This window comes from Cotesia glomerata, linkage group LG4 (genome assembly GCF_020080835.1).
Source record: "Cotesia glomerata isolate CgM1 linkage group LG4, MPM_Cglom_v2.3, whole genome shotgun sequence".
NCBI classification, from domain to species: domain Eukaryota; kingdom Metazoa; phylum Arthropoda; class Insecta; order Hymenoptera; family Braconidae; genus Cotesia; species Cotesia glomerata.
The window spans coordinates 15,308,371-15,330,984 of record NC_058161.1 but is presented as its reverse complement, the minus strand read 5'-3'; the positions used below and the strand labels follow the sequence as shown (position 1 = coordinate 15,330,984).

The 22,614-nt window shown below is 26.8% G+C and overlaps 1 protein-coding gene across 1 annotated transcript; it reads left to right on the top strand.

Moving 5' to 3' along the window:
* Window positions 1–1,415: 1,415 nt before the first annotated feature.
* Window positions 1,416–21,683, top strand: LOC123263709 (neuronal acetylcholine receptor subunit alpha-7-like). The gene is made up of 9 exons (XM_044726653.1): window positions 1,416–1,711; window positions 10,097–10,233; window positions 12,155–12,309; window positions 12,379–12,562; window positions 16,978–17,194; window positions 19,413–19,547; window positions 19,630–19,796; window positions 19,907–20,057; window positions 21,394–21,683. Exons 1-9 carry the CDS (start codon window positions 1,651–1,653, stop codon window positions 21,639–21,641), a joined length of 1,455 nt encoding a protein of 484 aa, XP_044582588.1. The 5' UTR covers window positions 1,416–1,650; the 3' UTR covers window positions 21,642–21,683.
* The last annotated feature ends 931 nt before the right edge of the window (window positions 21,684–22,614 follow it).

Genomic DNA, 22,614 nt, shown 5'->3' with positions numbered 1-22,614 from the left:
GGTCAACATCGATAAGTAACAATTTTTGTGAAGTGAAAATAAACCTGTCTTCTTTATTCTTTCTTACTGAGACATGGGAAATGTAGCATTTTAGTAGTTCTCACTTGAAATCTCGCTTACAGTCTGATCAACAAGTACGATTCGTACGCTACATAGATAGATAGACAGATAGATAAAAATTTTACTTGACTCTGGAACCTAAGCTCTCTCAGAGCCATCAGTATTTAAGATACATTGATTTACATCGGTTCACATTTGTATATAATATAACTCAGTATAAAATTAATTAATTAATTAAAGGTTTACAAATAAATTTAATTAAAAATTTTAATGAAATACAGATAGATCATTTAATACAAAGAAATAATTTAAAGTCATAATTCAACATTGCTAAAAGAAAATAATATTTTAAATGAGATCAAAATAAAAATTGCAATTATTAGTTATTAAGTTATCATGTTGGAAAAAGTGATTGAAGCGAGCATTTTTAAATTCGACTAAATTATCTACAGCCACAGTCTAAATAGAATAAAAACTCCTTCTTTTTCGAGAGAGTTTTAAACTGTGTAGTTTAGAATTATCTGAAGAAAGTCTTTTATAATTCTTGAACAAAAAAAAATAGTTAGTTAGTTAAAAATTGTTTAACTTTTTAAAAAATCACCATAAAAATTTTTTTTTCAACGGGATTTTATTCTTTGAAGTTTTCAGATGACAGCATATTTTTTTGATAAAAATTTCTTTTGAAAGAATGGGCATTGCTGTGAAAAAAAATTAATTTGTTGAAAATTTTAAACAATTTTATTTCTTAGTTGAAAAAATCCAAATTTTTCTCACAGTAACTTCTTTGTTGAAAAAAAGTTATCTGGATTTGGAAAAAAATAATTTTAGATGACAATTTGCAAGTTTTTTTATCTTAAATTGTTTTTTTCCAAATCGAAAAAATTTTTTTTCAATAAGAAAGTTACTGTGAGAAAAATTTGGATTTAGAAGAAGCCGATTTCGAGCTGGAACAAGGAAAAATTGTATTAACTTATTGACATACACTGAAAAAAAAAAGTTTCTTTAAAAAAACAATGAGAAATGTTGTAATAAGAAATTAGCTTATTGAAAATTTTAAACAATTTTATTTCTTAGCCGAAGAAATAAAAACTTTTTGTTGAAAAAAAAGTATTCTAGATTTAAGAAAAAACAATTTTGGATGAAAATTGGCAAGTTGTCTAAAGTTGTTCTTTCCCAAATCTAAAAGTATTTTCAATTATTATACAAACATACATAAAATACTTATATAAAATTTCGAGAGCAACAATTTTTCTCACAACTAAAAACTTTTCTTTTGCAAAAAAAAAAAAAAAAGCCAAAGTTTACTTATTTTTGTTTGATCAAGTTTTGATTTTTTGTAGGCATATAGTTTTTTCTATCTTTTCCTTAATTATAATCTAAAAATTAATTTGGCCCGAAATAAAACGAAAAAAAGTGTTAATAGGATTTTGTTTCTCTTCTTGTGCGCAAGATCACTCAACACTGGCGGATCCGTGGGGTTGTGAATGAAGCGGGAGATTAGTAGATGATTGAACTCTTCTCGGTAACGTCTATCGTTTTTTCTAATTTACAATCATTTATCAATTTTATTACAGAGTATAACTGATTTGAATGTTCCTATTTAAAAAATTAATTAATTACTTAGTGATATGGATATTTTGTATGATTTATGGTAAGTCGAGATGTATGTCTTACAACAAATTATGCTATTAATTATTTTTTTATGTTTTCTTAACGTCCGAAAAATATCACATTTAAATTAATTTATGTGTAGACTATTTAATGGTTCATATAAAATAATAATCTAAAAAAGATTTTATGATTTCATGAAAAAACTATTTCGCATGAATACTGTACTTAATCACTTGTCTAATATTTTCTGAATATAATAGCGTAAAGAAGAAAAAGTAGATCCAAAAATTTTTAGGGTATTTGCAATCAACTTTACCTCAGATAGATTCAAATTGATATAATTTACTATAATAACTCAAAATACTCTGAAAAAAATTTTAATAAAATTTATAATATTCATGTTAAAGTTTATTTTTTCGAAGGTTCAATAATAAAAGTTATTTAAGACTAGATATTTACTATTTGAGAGTTGAGGATAAGTAGTATTAAGGGTGTAATCTAGTAAGTCACTTTTGAAAATTTGATTTTTTTTTTAGATTTTTAAAATTTTGGTAAGATTTTTTATTTAAAGAAAATTAAAACGCGTTTTTTTCAAAGCTACGGTTTCACGGACGGCCAACAGGATTTTTCCGGAACCCGTAGGCTGATCCTTCTGAAATTTTAATCATATATTCTACACATAAATACACTTTAAATAGACAACCATTATGTTAAAATATTGATTTTTACTATTTTTTTTTTTTTTTACAAATAGCAGCAAAAAAAAAAACAATTTTTTTTTGTTTTTGTTACTTAAAATTAACAAAAATTGTTCAAAATTATTATTGATAATCTATTTTGTAGCCATGAATAGTCATACTGAATCTTAAACGCTTCGGTTGTTTTGTTTTGGATAAGCCGTTGCCGAGAATTATGGTAGGAACCGAGCTGCCCCCAAATCATGGCATCCCATAGAGGGAAGTACCACGGGGCCTAGCTTGGCCCAAGCTTGGCCCAACTATGTAAAAGTCTGGGCCAAGCTTGTAAGCCAAGCTTGGCTCAGTCTTGGTTGAAGTCTGGGATGATAACGATGGGCCAAGCCTGGTTACCAGGACTGGCCCATGTCTGGTTACCAGGGCTGAGCCATAGTTAATTTTCAAGTCTGGCCCATGCCATTTGATAAAAAATGATAAAAAAGAAATATTGGGATGTTATTTTTTTATTTTATTTTGTAAGTAAAGTAAATTCGAACCTAACTGTTGTTAATTATAGAAATCCCATAATAAAATTGAGATGAAATGTATGTGAAACCAATTTATTCGTGATGTGATTGGTTGAAAATATTTATTCTCAATCTGATTGGTTGAAAGTGAATATAATATACATAAACTACACATAAATATATCATGACCATAAATATGAGGCGCGCGCTTGCGCGCGCAAATTTGAATTCTGGTAAAGTGAAAATCGTATCCGTTCTAACCGAGATTCGAACCCGAGCCGCGCGCTTGCTAGACTGATAACTAACCCTTACACTGTACGACCGATAAGTTGATGCACATCTCATTATTCTGATAAGCTAAATCTATATGTTGACGAAGTGTGGCGGTTTATTATTTATATAATTTATGTTATTTAATATTTTGTTTCGATGAAAATTAACTATTTTTTACAAATGTTTATTATAGTTAAAAAAAATGCAAGAGTCAAGTTCTTATATTACTTTAAACTTTGTACATCGTTCTGTATATTTTTAATATCTTATGATAAATTTTTATATTTAAAATTCAACTGTAAATTATTATATTTTAATTTTTTTAAGACTATATCAATTTTGACGATATGCAATTGTCTTGGTTAAATAATAAATTTTAAATTTTAGAATTTGTTAGCAAATATTCGTTAAACAATAAATATTTACTGTATAAAATTCTATTACTTATATAATGATTTATTAAATTTGAATTTCCCATTGAATGGCTAAGGCTAGGAATATTCCGTTTATTTACAAATTTTTTGAAAAAATTAATAAAAAAAATCGTTATTTTTGTAATTTAAGAGTTGATTTATCATCCATGACAACTTTTATAAACATATCTTTCATAGCAAGCTTACCAGAACTTCCCAAAAGTAGCCGACGAACTAGACTACACCCGTAAGTGAGCTCTTTTAAATTCTTTTTTTTCTATTTCTAAATTTATTTGAGACGTTATTAGAGGAAAAAATTTTTAACAATATATTAAGTACTACCTGATCTCAATAGTAATATCTCTTTATGACGCTAGATTTATCAAATGGCGCACTTCTTCTTCATCTTCTTCTTTGTCTTTTACACAAATAACTTTTCCTCGTCTTTTTATTAATTAGTTAACTTGGGAAATCAATCTTAGATTTTAAACTTACTTCAAAAACAAATATTTAATAAAATTCCATGTCAGATGAAGTGCGGTAAGATGAATACTGACATTATAGGCGATTACTTCGATCAAGTATGTATTATTACTGTCTTAAAACTCCTGAAGAATTACCTTTTGTAAGCCTTTCTTTAAAGGTCGGTTAACTTAATAACATGCAAGTAGGTATATAGATGCTGATGGTGGTTACTTTGATTAAAATTTGTCTTTTATTTAAAATTTTTAAATATATTTTTTTTTGTCAAAAAACGGGTAGAACTTTTTTGTACACCTAATATATTTTCAATCAAGTATTTTAAGCTATAACAATTAATACTTACCAGAAACTATTAACATCGATTGCAGTTCTAATTAAGTAAATTCTTTTGAAAAATATCATTTAATTTTCCCATTTGTTCGACTATAATTAATGGAAACTTGAAACTGACAATTTTACACAAAAGATTTATGGAATTCTATGTTTTTGTTTTTTTAGCTAGCTATCACATTTCTTTGTATATCATGTCGAAAAATAGCACTACTACATGAAAATGACAGATAATAATGGGAAAAAGAAATCACTTGAAATATTGATAACTTAAGCAGCTGAGTGTGTTCATTCGTAAAAGAAATGTGGACCCACATTATTTTTTAATCAATAAATATTTTTTTCCTGTTTTAACTTGCGGAAATTAGGAAAATTTAAAATTAGACATTACTAATAATTATTATAATTGATATAGGGACTCAGATGACCGACTAATTTTTTTTTTTTTCGAGTCTTATTAAAATATGTTAGGCTTTCATATCTCAAAAGCCCTTCCTGATTAAAAATATCGATTGAAAAGAATTGACTAAAGTCCAATTATTTATATATATTTTTCGTAACGTCAATTCTTCCCAATTTCATTCAAATTCTTTTTAATGGATATTTTTAATCAGTGCTGTCCAAAAATCGGCTTGAAAAATTTTTCCAGAGTCGCTCACGATTTTTTCAAACTTTTGAAACAGCGCACTTAAAATATTTTCGAACAACTTCTCAATATGAATATCAACGAACTTTTAATTTTTTTTTTATTAAGTTGACAAATCGAAAAATAGAAATAAAGCACAAGATATAAATAAAAATCATCTAAAGAATTATTATTACAGTATTTGAAATAACGATTATTTATGCAACTTGCTTGAAAGTTGAAAAAGTCTCAAGCAAGTTCCAGAAATAAAAATTTTGACTTGAAATTTTCAGGAGGTGCACCGTTTTTAATTTAGAAGATAATAAAAGAATGAGAGGCATAAAATTAATTAATGGAATTATAATTAGTTAAAAGGAAAAAAAATTCAATTTTTAAGATTTTTAAAAATTTTGAGTGACCTATATAAAACATGTTTTATCCAGCTGATCTTTGAAAAAGAGTTTTACAACACACTGAGAAAAAAAATTCATGTTGAAAAAAATGGACAATGTAATAAGAAAGTAATTTGTTGAAAATTTTAAACATTGTTATTTTTTAGCTGAAGAAATAAAAATTTTTCTCGCAGTAACTTTCTTGTTGAAAAAAACTTTTTTTGATTTGGAAAAAAACAATTTCAGATAAATAACTTGCAAATTTTCATAAAAAAAATTGTTTTTTCCTAAATCTAGAAAACTTTTTTTCAATAAAAAAGTTACTATAAGAATAGTATATTGTGTGATTATATTTTTTATATAAGTTGCATTAAAAATGCTAGTTTCAATGACTGGAGCCAACCAGAACTAAATATTTTCACATGAACAGCGAAAATACCATTATTTTTCGGCTTCGCCTCGGCCAACAATTACATGTGATCTGAGGCTTTTCTTATTTTCCTTCCCAAGGGGTGTAATATACTATTTATTATTAAACTTATTAAGGAAATTAAAAACTAACAATTCAAGAAACGAATGGTTTATTTTTTATTAAACATTATTCGTAAATTAAATAGTTTTATAATATGTCAGTACAGTTACCGGTTAGAAGGACAATTATAAAGGTATAGAAAAAAAAAAACAAAAAAACTCTGATAGGATTGAAAATAAAGCTGTAACTTCATCTCGCGCGCAGAAAATCATCAGATTCTGCCCTCAGGAAGAAAATGATTGTTTTCTCTCCGGCAACAGTCACATTTTCAATGCAAGTTGCATGAAAAAATTTTTAATTCTTTAGCTAAGAAATAAAATTGTTTAAAATTTTCAATAAATTAATTTCTTATAATGAGTGTTTTTTCATGCCGTCTAGGTCAAATAACTAGTAGATGTTGTTCAAGTCAAGAGATGGATACTTCCATCTTCCCTTATTGGTTGAGAGATATCCTCTCTGTATATAAGTTCGATGGAAATCCATCAAACTTGAATACTAGTAAAGCTGTAAGCTTGTAGTATCCATTCGAGTACTAAAGATGTTAATTAATTGAAAGAAATGAAAGAAATTATTTTGAATGAGAGTAAAGACAGACTTTCGAAAAAATAAATGGGGTTGGTTGCCAAGCCAGGAATCGAACCTGGATCTCCCTGATAACATGTCAGGAGCTCTACCAGTTAAGCTACTGGGCCCCTTCCACCATCCACCTTTCTCAGTCCATTCTTATACTCTCAATACTTTACTATCCCTTCCCTTTTACCCGAGTTACGTACTATGATAGTAGTAGTACTTTTATTTAGGCAATATTATTAAATTACTAAAGGTGTTTTCATGACCGAATTGTATATATATAATGAGTGTTTTTTCATGCCGTCTAGGTCAATTCATGCCGTCCAGGTTCGATTCCTGGCTTGGCAACCAACCCCATTTATTTTTTCGAAAGTCTGTCTTTACTCTCATTCAAAATAATTTCTTTCATTTTTTTCAATTAATTAACATCTTTAGTACTCGAATGGATACTACAAGCTTACAGCTTTACTAGTATTCAAGTTTGATGGATTTCCATCGAACTTATATACACTGTTATAAATTTCTATTGTAATTTTACGAGAAATGTATTGGAAGTTAATAGGCAAAACATTTATTTAAAATTACAATCGGGTATAGTAATATTACAAAACATATATAGCTCCGTGAGGTTACTAATTTTACAAGGTTTTGTAATTTTACAAATATTTTTAGATTAGCTAAGTTTGTAAAATTACAATACTTTCCTTGAATTTTACTTTAATTGAAATAATAAAAAAGAAAGATTTGATTTAATATTTGTTGTCGTTTTATTTTTATGAAGCGCTGACTAGATTTTGCACCTCACGTAGACCTAATTTTTACAACTCTGATGATATAAAGTGAAAATAATATTTACCCTAACTAAGAATCGAACGCGAGCCGCTTGCTTGCCAGACCGTTACCTAACGCCCTACGCCGTACGACCGATAGGTGATTAAACATCTTATTATTCTTATAAGCTAATCCTATGTGGTGATTGAGCATTACGGCTTATTATTTATTATTTACATTATTTGTGTTATTTGGTGCTGTTTATTGATGGAAAATAACTAACTTTTACATTATTTATAATTCATTGAATATTATAAAAATTAAAGTCTAACATATACTCATTAAAATATATTGATTTCGAAATGATCGTTTGAGCGCAATATTAAAATTTATAAAAGATAAATGATGCCTCGAATTTATCACTACAAATAAACTTAGAATAAAAATTAGTAAAAATAAATATGAAGGACATTGTTGTTTTTTGATACATCAGCCTCATTTTTGTAAAACTGAAGAGTATTGTTTTTAAAATTGGAAAACAGTGAAGTAGAATTACAATTCGTGTAATATAATTAAAATTGTCTGGTAACATTACATTGCACTGTGTAATTTTACAATGAAAATTGTAAAAATAAAAAGAAGCTTTTTAAATTTTTTATGAGATTATTGTAATATAAATTACAATATTTTTTTGTGATTTTACATACAGTTATGCCGAATCAGATGACAAATAATGTTTGCAAAATTAAAAAGCTTTATCTTAAAAATTGACCAACGGTTTTGTAATATTACAGTGCGTGTTAGGTTTATACATGAAGTTTGTAAAATTACAATACATCTTAGTAGATTTTCTGACTGGTGTTGGAAAATTACATGAATTGTATTGCATTTCGCATTGCTATACACTGATTTGTAATTTTAATTATTATTTGTTTTCTAATATGATTGTAATTTTACAAAAATTTTTAACAGTGTACAGAGAAGATATCTCTCAACCAATAAGGGAAGATGGAAGTATCCATCTCTTGACTTGAACAACATCTACTAGTTATTTGACCTAGACGGCATGAAAAAACACTCATTATATATATACAATTCGGTCATGAAAACACCTTTAGTAATTTAATTTCTTATTACAACATTGCTCATTTTTATAAAAAGAAATTTCTTCTCTCAGTGTATGATAAACTAAACACATTTTCATATGAAACTTGAAAAAAATAATCGATTTTTGTACGTTACTCTAAGAATTAACTTTGAATGAAACAATCTGATGCATTAATAAACATAATACTTAAGTGTTGATATTATAAAACTCGCCATGAAAATTAATAATATTCATGCAGTTCGTTTGTTCGTATTTTTACTCTTCCTGCATCCAAAAATAATAATAATAATAATAATAATAATAAACATACAAAAAGATTTAATGATAATTATTATTATATCAACTAAAAATATGCTTCACATATGCATTATAATTGAAAATTTTGATGCATAAATCCATCAGAGGGAATTCGTAATAAGATTAAAATATGAACACATATAATATTTTTCGGTGTGAAAATAATCCGCGTGATGCTTTAATAATACATAATTTAATTAACGCATTCGCAAATTAAAAATATTACATTTCCATTTTCACTCAATTAAGCAGATAATTGTTATCGGGTTTCCAATTTAATTAATATGAACAATTGAATGTATTGAAAGAATATAATCTAAAAAAGTATGAATTTGATAAAGAAAACAAATATAGGGCAAGGTGTTATTAAGCAAGATGGAACTAATGGTAAACTTTGGTTGAATGATTCAAAAGTCGTTGAGTAACCAAATAGTTTTAGAATGTAAATGTAAAGGATTCAGATGTATAACTTGAGGTTCTCAGAGAACTTCTTTAGAATTTCTCACCCTCATCTTATCGGATCCTATCTTCTGGTCTCTTTCTTTGCATAAGTGTCACTCATTCACCCAGACAAATTTCAATCATTTAAAACCTCCGTTATTGATTTTTCATAATCATTTGGTTAAAAATTTACTGATTACTTTCTCCAAATTTGATAAAGCTCAAAGAAGAAATAAAAATCTAACTAAAAAGAATATAATTTAGTGATGAGGAAAATATCAATTTTTAATTTAAATTTTGTTAGGACATTTTTTAAAATAATGGAAGCCAGTGTGTAAACAACTGTCCCTTTACTGTTAGTATAACTGTCCGCAAATTTCGTGTCCGTACAATTTTGCGGCTAGGGTAAATTCGTCAATTTGCATATTCCAAGCGTAAAGACAAGAGGTATATAACTGTAGATAGCATGTATGCCGTTTATAATGGAAAAAATCATCCATAGTTAAGATAATAAAAAAGTCTACCACATCGCAGGCAATATAATTTTTTTTTGAATTTATTTATTTATTTTCTTTTCATTTTCACCTTTCTTTGCTCACTTTCGTTCGCTTTTTTTTTTATTCCAACGCCAACGGCCGTCAATCGAGTTAGCCAATTTAACAGTTATGAACAGATTTACTCGAATGTAAAATTACGGTAATCATAGAGCTTAATTTTATTTTCTTCACAAAAAAAAATTAAACAGTATTTTTTTTGTAACAAAAATTTCGTTTAATTTAAAGCATGTCAAAAATATTATTTGATGTGTTTATTTATAATTTCGACAGCTGTCTTCAAATCGGATATGATTATATCTCTCAATCTCTTTTATACTTGTATTTTTTTTTACGTCTCATATTTTTTCGATATGAATAAGTTTACGTGACTATTTTTCTATAAAATGTGTGACTGATTTTATTTTATTGACATTTATTTATTACTTTTTACAGTTTCTTGTGTCGATGATGAGCATAGACTCGCAAAATATCTTCTAGATAATTATGATGCTGGTGTCAGACCGGCTAAAAATTCAACACAACCGTTAGTAGTCATTTTTGGACTTTCTCTTCACCATATCATTGATGTGGTAAGACTATATATAATAATTATTTTTACATTAAATACAATTCTCGATAAGGGGTGAATTTTTTCTTTTTTTTCTTGCCCAAAAAGCTAAAATAAGAAGAAAAAAAAAGTATATTATAGAATTTAAAAAAAAAAACGTTATCCAGAATAGAGAGATGTATATTTTCCATTTTAATAGAAAAAGTGTGAAATTGAGTTTTGAATAATTTTTAGAAAATTCTTGGCAAAATAATGAAAAATAAACTTAAGAAATTTTAATATTAATTAGAGTCCATTTTTGAATGATTATGATATTTCACATGTTCTGAATTTCAAACAACGATGTTTTGTTATATTTGAAGTGTCAAAATTTTCTTACCATTCAATTTCTACTCTCTTGGTTGAATGACATGGGCAACTCTGAAGCTACTACAAAGCACCGTTTCTCATTTTGTAGACGGATTCGGGCAGAAGTTTATATCAGCTAGCAATTATAATATGGGCTGCTTATTCTATTCAACGAAAATTATATCATGCTGTTAAACACGTCTTTAAATAATTAGATGTAGGTTTTGCACCTACGGGAAACTTGTATTCATGAGTAAGATTTTATTAGTCTTATCAGAGAGTGCTGTACGATTGAAAAATTTATTTCGCCTCATTTCGGCAATTATTTTTATTATTATATCCTTGTTAGTTCACGGAATCAAGATATTTTTCATACTATTACCAAGATAATTTAATGGAGGATAAATTCCAGGTTTTTCAAAAATTAATTCCATGCAGATTAATTCCATATTTTTCAAAAATTTATTTAGTGCAATAGAAGCGAAAGAAATATCTAAATAGTTTAAAAAATTTTCCCGTACGTCAAGTCCCGTGTAAAAAAAATCTACTAAAAATTGTCCCAAGAGTAGACATCCGAACGTGACATTTTTTTGACAATTTTGGGACATCACATAAATAATCGGAAATTTTCAAGTAGTGCATTTTAAAAATTTTTTTGTGAATTTTAAGTATTTTTTTTAAGATTTTCGGAACAATTTTAAGGTAATTTAAGAATCAACATATTTTATTTTAAACAATTTAGTCAAAACTTTGTTCTTAAAATCTTATGTGGAACATTTTTTCAATAATTTGAGAACAAATTTTAAATAATTTTAGAACAATTTTGTAAAATTTTTTGGACAATTTTGGAAAATTTATAGGACAATTTTATAATGTTTTGAAAACAAATTTGGAACATATTTAGAACAAAATCGTTCTAGAAATTCCCAAAAAATGTTCCATCCATTAATTTTTGGGACAATTTTTTTTCACACAGAGTATGAAATCCGTAATCATTGTAACTTGCCAAAAAATCCATTAATTAAGACAATTTTTTTTTTTTTAATTCTCTGAAGGAATTGTAGGCTTCCTATCGCGAATAGCTATGTAACTCAGTATAGTTTAATTGCAATTAATAAAATAAGAAAATCAAAGGACGGTATATTTATATTTTATGTTCATTCATCTCACTGTAGGTGCCTGCACATTATCGTCCTATTACAACTGTTTTAGATTTTTTATTTTATAATTAAATGAACAGTATGAGTCGTGCACTTTTGGATTGTCCAAATTTTTTTTTTTTTTTACAACGCTATGAAAAATTCAATAGTATCGCTAGAAATACTCCGGCTGATTAATTGTAATATTTAAAAACTTGAATTCATAAAAAATCGACTTTTTCTCCTCCGACACGTACAACACAAATTATATTGTGATAATTTTTATTTTTAATATTTTTTTACGCAATTTTAATTAATTCAATTCTTGAAATTTTCTCTTTCGGAAAAATAGCATTGAAATGTGAAAATTTTCTTAGAATGTGAATTTTTAATAGAACTTTTTTGAATTTCAATTAGGTAATTATGAGTCCGTTTATTAATTTATTGTATTTTCAGGACGAAAAGAATCAAATTTTAACAACGAATTGTTGGGTAACTCAGACTTGGACAGATTATCATTTGCAATGGAATACATCAGAGTTTGCAGGAATACAAGTGATTCGGGTTCCTTACAATCGTGTTTGGAGACCTGACATTATTCTTTACAATAAGTTAACCAGTTGGTTTTATTAGCAACAATACTAAATAATTGCTTATTTTATATTGTATTTTAATTACAGTGCGGATCCTCAATACAGCTCAGCGGTTATAAATACAAATGTTATAATAAGTCATACAGGACAAGTTGTATGGTTGAGTCATGGAATTTTTCGAAGTAGCTGTAACATTGACGTAGAATTTTTTCCCTTTGACGAACAGAAATGTCTTTTAAAATGGGCATCTTGGACTTACGATGGTTATCAGGTTTTTACATTGATTTGTTTATCCGATTTTACATAAATAAAGTGATAGTAAATAAATTAGAATTTTTTCATCAATTTAGCGGAAAACGTAAAAAAGACGAAATCAATGTACTGGGTGAATAAGTTTAAATAGGATTAATTTGGATGTCTATTTTTATTTCTTTTATTCGATTTAATTAATTTTTTTATCTGATTTCGATTTCAAAGTTCTGAGTATATATTTTCATGAAACTCTATTTAATATAATTGAAACTTATTTATTCACACTTTTAGTGACTAAATATTCACTTAAATCGTAGTATAAATGAGTCAATTTGTAATTCAAAAGCTTGCATTAAATAATTTGAGGCTGAAAAATATTTTACTATCTCTAGAGATAACTACTACGCAATGTTAGGCAGCAAAAAATATATATTTTAGTCATCTTTTTTAAGAAAAATTAATTTTTGTTTATATAGTAATAAGAAAAAACTTATTATTATTTTTTCAAAATTAGTGTTTACAAAAAAAATTCCACTCTATCATGATTTTCTTGTTTAACTAAAAATAATTATACAAAAAATGTCGTTACTTTTCTTAAAAAATCATTAATTAATAAATCAAGTGTCTAACTTTTCTAAAATTAGTTTTCAGAGAAAAATATTACGTATTAATTTTCAAGTAATATTACTAATCTAGAAAAAAATGCATCTAACTTTTTTTTTTAATTAACAACCAGAAATAAATATTACTAATTTTATTCTTTTTTTAACTTCCTGCTATGAAAATCAATTATTTAAAAAAATTGATAAGTTATTGGTTTGACCAAAATTATCGAAAATCGAGTTCTCATCAGATCTCCACGTTTTGAGGTCCTAAGAAGCTATTCTAACTATTCATATGAGAATTTTCCTCCGTATGTATGTAAACTTCTTATAACTTTTAAACGGCTTAACCAATCAAAACAGGGTTAAAGGTAATCGGAAGAGTTTCGCTGCCATTGAATTGCCTGTGAGTTTAAATCAATTCAGCTCGGTAGATTTTGAGAAATCTCAAAAATAAAATTAAAAAAAAAAAGTTTTATTGGAATAACTTGAACCATTGTATCGATCGATTAAAAAATCTTATCATCTCTTAAGCTTAAAAAACGACGTCGATTGCCGCAAACTGCATGGAAATCAGTCGATTCGTTCAAGAGATATCGGTGTTGAAAAATTTGGAAAAAAGTGATTTTTTTTATAACTCCAAAATTCCTGTTCGAATCTTTTCGACGTTATCAAACAAGCGTAAAATTACTTTTGAATTATATTGTTTTTTTCAACAAAAATACTATTTTTCCGAAATCTAAAACCATGCAAAAAATGAAACTTTTTTATTATTAGTCAATCAGATTGACTCAATCTCGAAAGATTGAAAATTGTCAGCAATTTTTTCATGCATAACAATGTGAGCAAAAAGTGTCCGTAACAAACATTGTTGAATAAAAGAACAAGCCTGTATGTTGAATATTCGTAATAAAAATTTCGTTGTTTCGCGTTTTTGATATCAAATTACTGAATATTCTATAAAACACGATGGAAAAAATACTTTTTCCAATCCGGACAAAAAAGTTTAGACCTGTTCTGATGAAATTGAATAAAGCCAAATCAAGTTATATCAAAATTTAGATATTTAGTCGAAATGGATATGTCTGAGTTAATATGTTTAGTTGAACCATATCTATAAGCAAAAACGCGCTATGAGAATTTTTCTCACACAATAATATTGAGTTTACAGAATAACGCTGTAGTGCAAGTGAAATTACTGAAAATATTTAGGTCAATCTAAAATTTAAACGGTTATTTAATAAGCATAGAATTTCTGTTAAAATAACTATTGCTATTTTAATATTAAAAAGTTTGAAAAAATATTCATTGATGACTCATCAATGATGAGCATTCAAAATGAGCATATAAAAAAAAATTGTGTTTTTTCTGAACTTTAAATTACCCTATCTCGAGAACGGTATTTTTTCTTATGTACGGAGGAATTATTAAATCATAATATTGAAATAACTTATTGATGTTAAAATTTTTAATTAAATTAAAAGAAGTTAGCTATTCCCGTGCAAAAAAAAATTCGCTTCATTCTGAACTTAAATCTTAATTTCATTTTGAAGTTCATGTTATGACACAAATATGAATTTTTTTCTAAAATCAATCTAAATTTAGATATTTTAAAATATTTTAAAATATCAACTATTTGAAGTACTGAAATTAACTTAGTTTAAATTAGGCTAATAAATTTATCGGTTACGTGCGTTAATATTATCCCCGGACAAAATATCCCCGCGACAAAATTCTTAAAAATATAAAAATTCATCAATAATAATTTGAAAATTAATCTCAACATTATTTTTTTAGTGTGTTTGTGTGTTTATTCAAAATTAAACCAACAAAAACGCGGGGATATTTTGTCGGGGTTATTTTGTCCGGGGATATTAAGGCGTGTCTCCAAATTTATCATTAACATTTAAAATCCTTTTTTTATGAGTTTAATATAAATAAGCAATAATTTTTTTATTTAATCACGATTTTGAGTCTAATTTTTTGTCTATTTAGACTAATTAACTAATCTAACATTTCTTTCAAAATCTATTCTAAAACTTCAATTATAAAAAAAATTATTCAAATTATCATAATTTCAATACGAATTTTCATACTACACGCTACATAATTTTTAATCACATTTCTTATAAATTTAAAATGATTTAATCAAAAAGTAATCAAATAATGAAAAATAATTTTGTTACAAACAGTTACTCATTAATTACACATGATTTAAAGTTAAATTAAACTTACTTTAAGTTCAAACTATTAATTGAATTGTCAATACATATTTTGTAATGAATTATCTATGAATAAACTTTAAACTTAAATTAAAATCACACATACCTTATTTCTTATCTTATTTCTTCAAGCGATGTGCTAAATTCATATTTTCCTGTGTACATTTTAAATCTAAAAATAATCTTACAAAGCTATGTAATAAATATGTAATGGATATTAATTAGTATATAAAAAAATTAATATGATTATGAATTGAAAATGAATTTATTAGAGTGATTGTAAGTTTCTGCGCTATCATTTTAATAACGATAGTGCGTTGTCACAAGTGAAGTTGATTTTGAAATCATTTTGAAATAAATTTTTCCAATTTTTTTTCGGCGTTCTCGTTTCTACATATGAACTTTTCTTAAATTTAGATTGATTTTAGAAATAAATTCATATTTGTGTCATAATATGAACTTCAAAATGAAATTAAGATTTAAGTTCAGAATGAAGCGAAATTTTTTTTGCACGGGTTCTGTCTAAATAAATATCAAAGTTTAAAATTTTAAACAGAATTTTTAAATAAATTTCATCAAAGATAAACAGCCATATAATTATTCCGATCAGTTGGCGTTGATGAATTTATTCGAATTTTTAAATTTATTAGAATTTATTCGATGTAACTGAATGGTACAAACAATAAATTGATTCTAATTTCAAATTTAAAAAATTTTAAGGTACATATCTATTTTCTTTTTTTATTATTTTTATTTAATTTAAAATATGTGATTTGAGCATATCTGAACTTTTTTCCCAAGAGTACCAAAAGTAATGCATAATATAGTAGTAATATCATTAAAAAATTTTCAACTTATATTTTAAAAGTAGTATTCGAGTTTTGAAAGTAGCCTTTGGTACTAACTAGTAAATAATAATAGAAAAAATCAGAAAAATGGTTGACCCTGAAGGCTATCATCTGTGGAACTTTCTGCTACAGTCGAGTTAACAATACTCGAAAATTTTGTATATTACGAAGCTTCGAATTCTATAATAAAACTTTTATATATTTTCGAGTTCTATTAATTCGAAAATCTATTAATTGTATTGGTAAAGCATTTGTTTTTTTTAATTTTGAATTGCAATGTAGCATTCAATGCGTTTTTTAGGCACAAAACGATAAAATTCTACTTAAAAATAATCTGATGTAAAATTTCGAAGTTTTGTAAAAAATGATGAAGCATATATGGCTACAAATTAAAAATAAACTGGAAATTACTAAGGAAATTTTTTTATTTGTAAAATCACAAGAATTCAATAAATCCAATTGATTAAACGGTCATTTTTTTAAACGAAGAAGACGATGGCCATCCCAATCTCTAGCATCTTGTATGATTGTTGTCATCGCCGTCAAAATTTCTTTGTCATCAAGTGGATTTTCAGGGCCTTCTAGATCCTCAAAACGTAGAGGTCTGATGAAAACTCGGTTTTCGAAAATTGAAATGAAACTAATAATTTCCCAATTTTTGAAATTCATTGATTTTCATAGCAGGAATTTGAAAATTATATTAAATTAAAAACGCTGTCATATGTTAAGATTTTACTTATAATAAAATTTTTTTTTCTATAGGTAGAGTTAGAAAGCCAAAGTGAACAAGGTGACATTAGCAATTATCAAGCTAATGGAGAATTTGATCTAGTAAATTTCACAGCTCAACGAAATGTAGAATTTTATTCCTGTTGTCCAGAACCATATCCAGATATTACATATGAAATACGTTTAAGACGACGACCTATGTTTTATGTATTCAATCTCATCTTACCGTGTATATTGATAAATGGAATCGGTAACGTAATTATTAATCTGATAAATTCAAAAAATCATTAGCATACAGGGACGGAACTGGTGAGTAGTGGGAATAATTAATTCATTTGAAATACACTGAGAGAAAAAATTTCCTTTCAAAAAAATAGGCATTGTAGAGACAAGAAATTAATTTTTTTGCTCGACGGGCAGAAAGCGTGAACTTTCGGCCTGCTGCGCTAAACGAAAGTGCCGCTTTCTACCTTCGTCGAGCAAAATAGTATATTACACACCTAGGGAACTAAAGTAAGAAAGCCTCAGATCACATGTTTGTCAACCTCGGCTTCGCCTCGACCGACAATTACATGTGATCTGAGACATTTCTTACTTTACTTCCCTAGGTGTGTAATATACTATGTTGATAGTTTTAAACAATTTTATTTCTTAGCTGAACATATCAAAAATTTTTCTCACAGTCACTTTCTTGTTGTTGTGAGAAAAACTTTTTCTTTATACCTCGGTCGAAAGTACGCAACTTTTGCACCTATTTCAAGGCAGAAAGTTGAAGATTCGTACATTGGTAAAGCTACATATTCGCTCTCTATGACAGCGGGAGCATAAAATGCTTTCGTTACCGCGACTGACATTTATTACTAACTATGTTTTGTTTACGCTGATCATTTACGATTGATGGTACAATACAACTTGGTTATATTTCTAATATTTCTTTCTTTTTTCTACTTACATGAAATATTTCATAAATAGATAGGGATATAACTGCCGTAAGAGTGAGTAGATCATCCGATGTAACTTATAACCAGGTTGTACTTACTGAGATTCAGTTTGACAACAATTTAATTTGATTTTTATTAATTATTGTTAATTTTCAGATAATATGTTCGTTTTTTTTATTTTTAACCGAGAATAATCTTTATTATGTTTGTTGAATTTAAGAAATTTCAGTTTTATTTAATCTAAAAATTTTTCAAAAAAAATGTTTGTTAATTATTTTTTATTTGATTTTACACACTGATAGAAGGATTTGTTTATAGTTAAAAATATTTGTTAATATTTAACAAATCATTTATTAGAGAACACTTTTTAGTCCTTAACAAATATTTCTTAGTATTTAAAAAGATTTATTAATATTTAATAAATGAATATCTGATTTATTAAATACAAACAAATCATTTTAAATACTAAGAAATATTTGTTTGATACTAAAAAATGGTCTCTAATAAATGATTTGTTAACTATTAACAAATATTTTTTTAATACAAATAAATCCTTCTATCAGTGCATTAATTTTTTTTTATTTGATGCCTGCCCCCCCGACCAGCAGCACTCGCTTGGCTCGTGCCACAAATGTCGGGGGCAGGCATCAATTTTTTTTCGATGCAGTACATTAAATATTTTACGTACTTTCGACCGGCTATAAAGAAAAATAGTATACACTACACGGGCAGAAGTTTGAGAGCTCTGAACTGCGCGCCGTGATGCCCTCGGCTACGCCTCGGGCATCATGGTGCGCAGTGCAGAAATCTCAAACTTTCTGCTCTAATAGTGTAATATACTATTATTTCTTCGGCTAAGAAATAAAATTGTTTAAAATTTTCAATAAATTAATTTCGTGTTAGAACATTGCTCTTTTTTCAAAAGAAATTTTTTCTCTATGTGTAAATTTTAACTATTCAAAAAAGTTAAGGCTGAAAAAAACGATAATATTTTTTTTTCTTAAATTTTGTTTTATTTTTAGTATTAATGTTTGTTTTGATTTCATTCAACATTTTGTCTTCTATATAATTTTGACTAGTTTTAAATTTTGTTTTTATTTTAATCTTTCTATTAATTTTTGTCTAATTATTCGTCTTGAATTCTGTTATATTTAATAGAATTCTTTTATTTCGAACTGCATTCCATAATTTAATGCAAGAATTTTTGTTACTATTATTGAACACCGTTCAGTATATAGTACACGTTTAAGTTTATTATATATTGCTATAATTTACAAGTAATTCAGCTTACTTAGAAAATGAAAATCAAATAGTGGTAATTTTTTTTTTAAGAGTTGACATTTTTCAAAACAAATAAATTATCCCTCTACTACTTGACAGACCTAGCCTTCATTTAGAATTAAAAATTCCATTAAGACAGATACAAGTCTTTCGTTTATATTTTGAGTGTTTGAATTTATCTTGCTTTCTCTTTTAAATATATTATATCTATTAAATCAGCAAAAAACTCTATTTTCATTTTTCTAGCTCTTTTAGTATTTTATGTTCCCTCCGAATCAGGTGAAAAAGTGACCTTAGGAATTTCAGCATTATTATCGATGACAGTTTTCCTTATGACTATCAGAGAAACGCTTCCACCTACTGAAAAAACACCTTTAATAAGTGAGAAATTTAATTTAATTATTGATAATTATTCCACCATAAATTACTGTAGATTACTTTTATTTCTTTTGAAATTTTTCAGGTCTTTACTATGGTGTTAGCATTTGCTTAGTATCCTTTGCAAGTGGATTAGCTGTGGTAACATTAAATTTCCACCATCGTGGTTTGCGTGGCTCAAAAGTATCACCACTGGTTAAATCATTAGTTCTTGAAAAATTAGCTAGATTAGTTTTTCTTAAATTTTCTGAGGTTTGGATAGTAAAAAATTTTTTAATTAACAATTAATGTTCTGTAATTTAGGGTACTGAAAAAATACGTAATCTGCTATAAAAACTTAATTGTATCTTTATTTGTTATAGAATCAAAATAACACGCATTTGAACGAATATGAAGATTCAACAGATATTACGTTAGAACAAAATACATGTCCTCTGCATTACCCAACGCTTGGTCAACGATCAACGAAATTAAATACTAGATATGAAAGCCACGATAGCAGTACTAGTTTAGGTAAAATAATTTTTTTAGTACGGTGTATTAATATAAATTTTTTAATATATTTATTGACCGCAAAAAGATGATTATTTATTTCGCGTGCCACAAGGTAAAAAGGTGCATAATTTTTAGTAGATTTTATAAAAATCTAACTATTGCAGCCGTCCTCATGGCACAACTTTGAAAAAATTTAGTCGTTTTCTGACTCAGTTTGTCGAGCTGAGTCAGAAAATGTATATAGTTCAAAAGTTTATGTATGTATGTATTTATATATATATATTTATACGATATAACGCGGCTTGTCAGCACGATAGCGTTTTCAATTTATAACCGATTCTTTTCAAACTCAACATGCTTTATCTATCGATCAAGACCAAGGTTAAGTTCGAAGATGAGCTTAATCGGGCGAGTAATTTGGAAATGACAGGATTTTGAAATTTTGAAAATCGTAAAAATTGATGTTTTTACTACTTCAACTTGATATAATTACTGATCGAGACAAGATATCAAAATTCAGTAAAATGCATCGTAAAGCTCTTTTAATAAGCTTCAATTTCCACTACTCAGAAGTGGTAATAGCCTCAATATTACTCCTTTTAGAATTCGTTTAATGAAACAGTTTTACTGTTGCAGCCGTTTTAGAATTATTGTCTACATCATAGCTTAATCATGATGTAAATTCAATAATTACGATAATGATTAGTCTTTCGTGTAATGTTTTCAGGTAATTCGTCAGTAAATATGTCACAAATTAGTTCTATATATTGTTTTCTTCAATTAAAATTTTATCCGGTTTCAAACATCTGATTGATTTGCAAATTGTTGTTCCTAAGCAGTTATTTAAAATTTGGTCATTTATAATTCAAATTTTATAATCTTTGCAATTCTTTGAGAAACTTTTTCTTCAAAAGTTAATTTTTTTCCAAAATTTGTTCTAAATAGTTTTAAATTTATTATTGAATTTTGTTTTTAATTCATAAATTAAGTTATACATTAATAGTGTTATTATATTATTTTATTAAAAATCAATTTTCTTTATTTGAAAAATCTACTTCCATTTCGGCTGCCGAATGGCCTTTTTTTTTATCTGGAGATCTTGGTGTTTTGAGCGATTTTAAATCAAATGGCAAAGAAAAATTTTATTGTACGCTCTTTTACCTTTTCACACGTAATATATCAAAATAATATAATTGATTGATTATGAGTACTCCATAAACAACTCTGAAAGTGATCAAGTCTATAAGTTTAATTTTCAAAATATACAAACCGAACTTTATAATATATAAAAATATTCATTATAATTAATCATCTGAAAATTTACTTTACTTGAAAAAAAATTTTTTTTTTCAAGATTCGACAAGAGAAGAAAATGTTGAAGAGTATTGGTCAAAAATTTTACGTAAAGTTCACTCAACAATTGAAAAAAATGAACGGCGACTAAGTGATCAAGATCAACGAGAGCAAACAGAACTTGAGTGGAAACAAATAGCTCTTGTTAGCGATCGTGTATTGCTGTGTGTTTTTTTTTTAACGACTGCTATTAGTACAGCAGTTATACTTTCTGGTTCACCACCAACTGAGGAGACGATAAAAGGTTGAATTTAAAACCTTCTAAATTGAATAACAAATTTCATGTTATTTGCGAAGAAAATTAAATATGGCTTCTTTTGTAAATATTTAAATATTAAGATAAAAATTGTTATTGAATAATCGTCGAGTACACGATAATAATAGTAATAAAAATAAAAATATGAAATACAAAACATGCGTGGTTAATTTTTGAATGCCAAAATATAAAAAATGTTTTTGTTCTTTCGCTATGAAAATTAATTGTACGGTTTTGATTCACACATCTAATCATTTTAGCGAAAACATAAGACTTCACAATCAAAAAGAAGGCCAAGTCGCAATTAATAAAACCAACTTATTAATTTTTTATGAAACTATGATGAAATACACTAGTCAATTGTATAATTAATACAAGTTAAAGTTTTTAAAAATTTTTAGAACTTATTTCAATGGATAAGATTCTTTTCTTACCAGGTCATCAAAAGACTTTTTCTAAAAATTAATTAATCAACACGTTTTAATACTTTCAATGAATCTATCAATAAGTAATATACCAACTTATCTCCTTTACTTTAACTCAATTCCTTTCTTGTACTAAAAAAAACAAATAAATGTTACTCTTGGGTCATCTAAGCTAGTTGGATCAGGAAGTCTGATGCCAGGTCATTAAAAGGATGAATTGCAGAAAAAACTCCATTAGAGATTTAATATCTAGAACATTAACTAAAGCTAATGGTAAAAAAGATCTATTTTTTTTGGTTTTTAGCTTATGTCATATTATATAACCAACAATTTGAGTTGAGATTGAGATATATACTAATTTATAAAATATTGTTCAAAAGTCGGATCTCTGACCTATTAAATTTAAATTGCATACGCAAAAAAAAAAAAATTAGAAAAACGGTTGACCCTGAAGGCCATCCCTGCAACTTCCCGCTAATTTCATACCTAGGCGCTTAAAATTGCACTTATGTCGTTTTCGAGCTCTTCGAGCTCAAAAGTC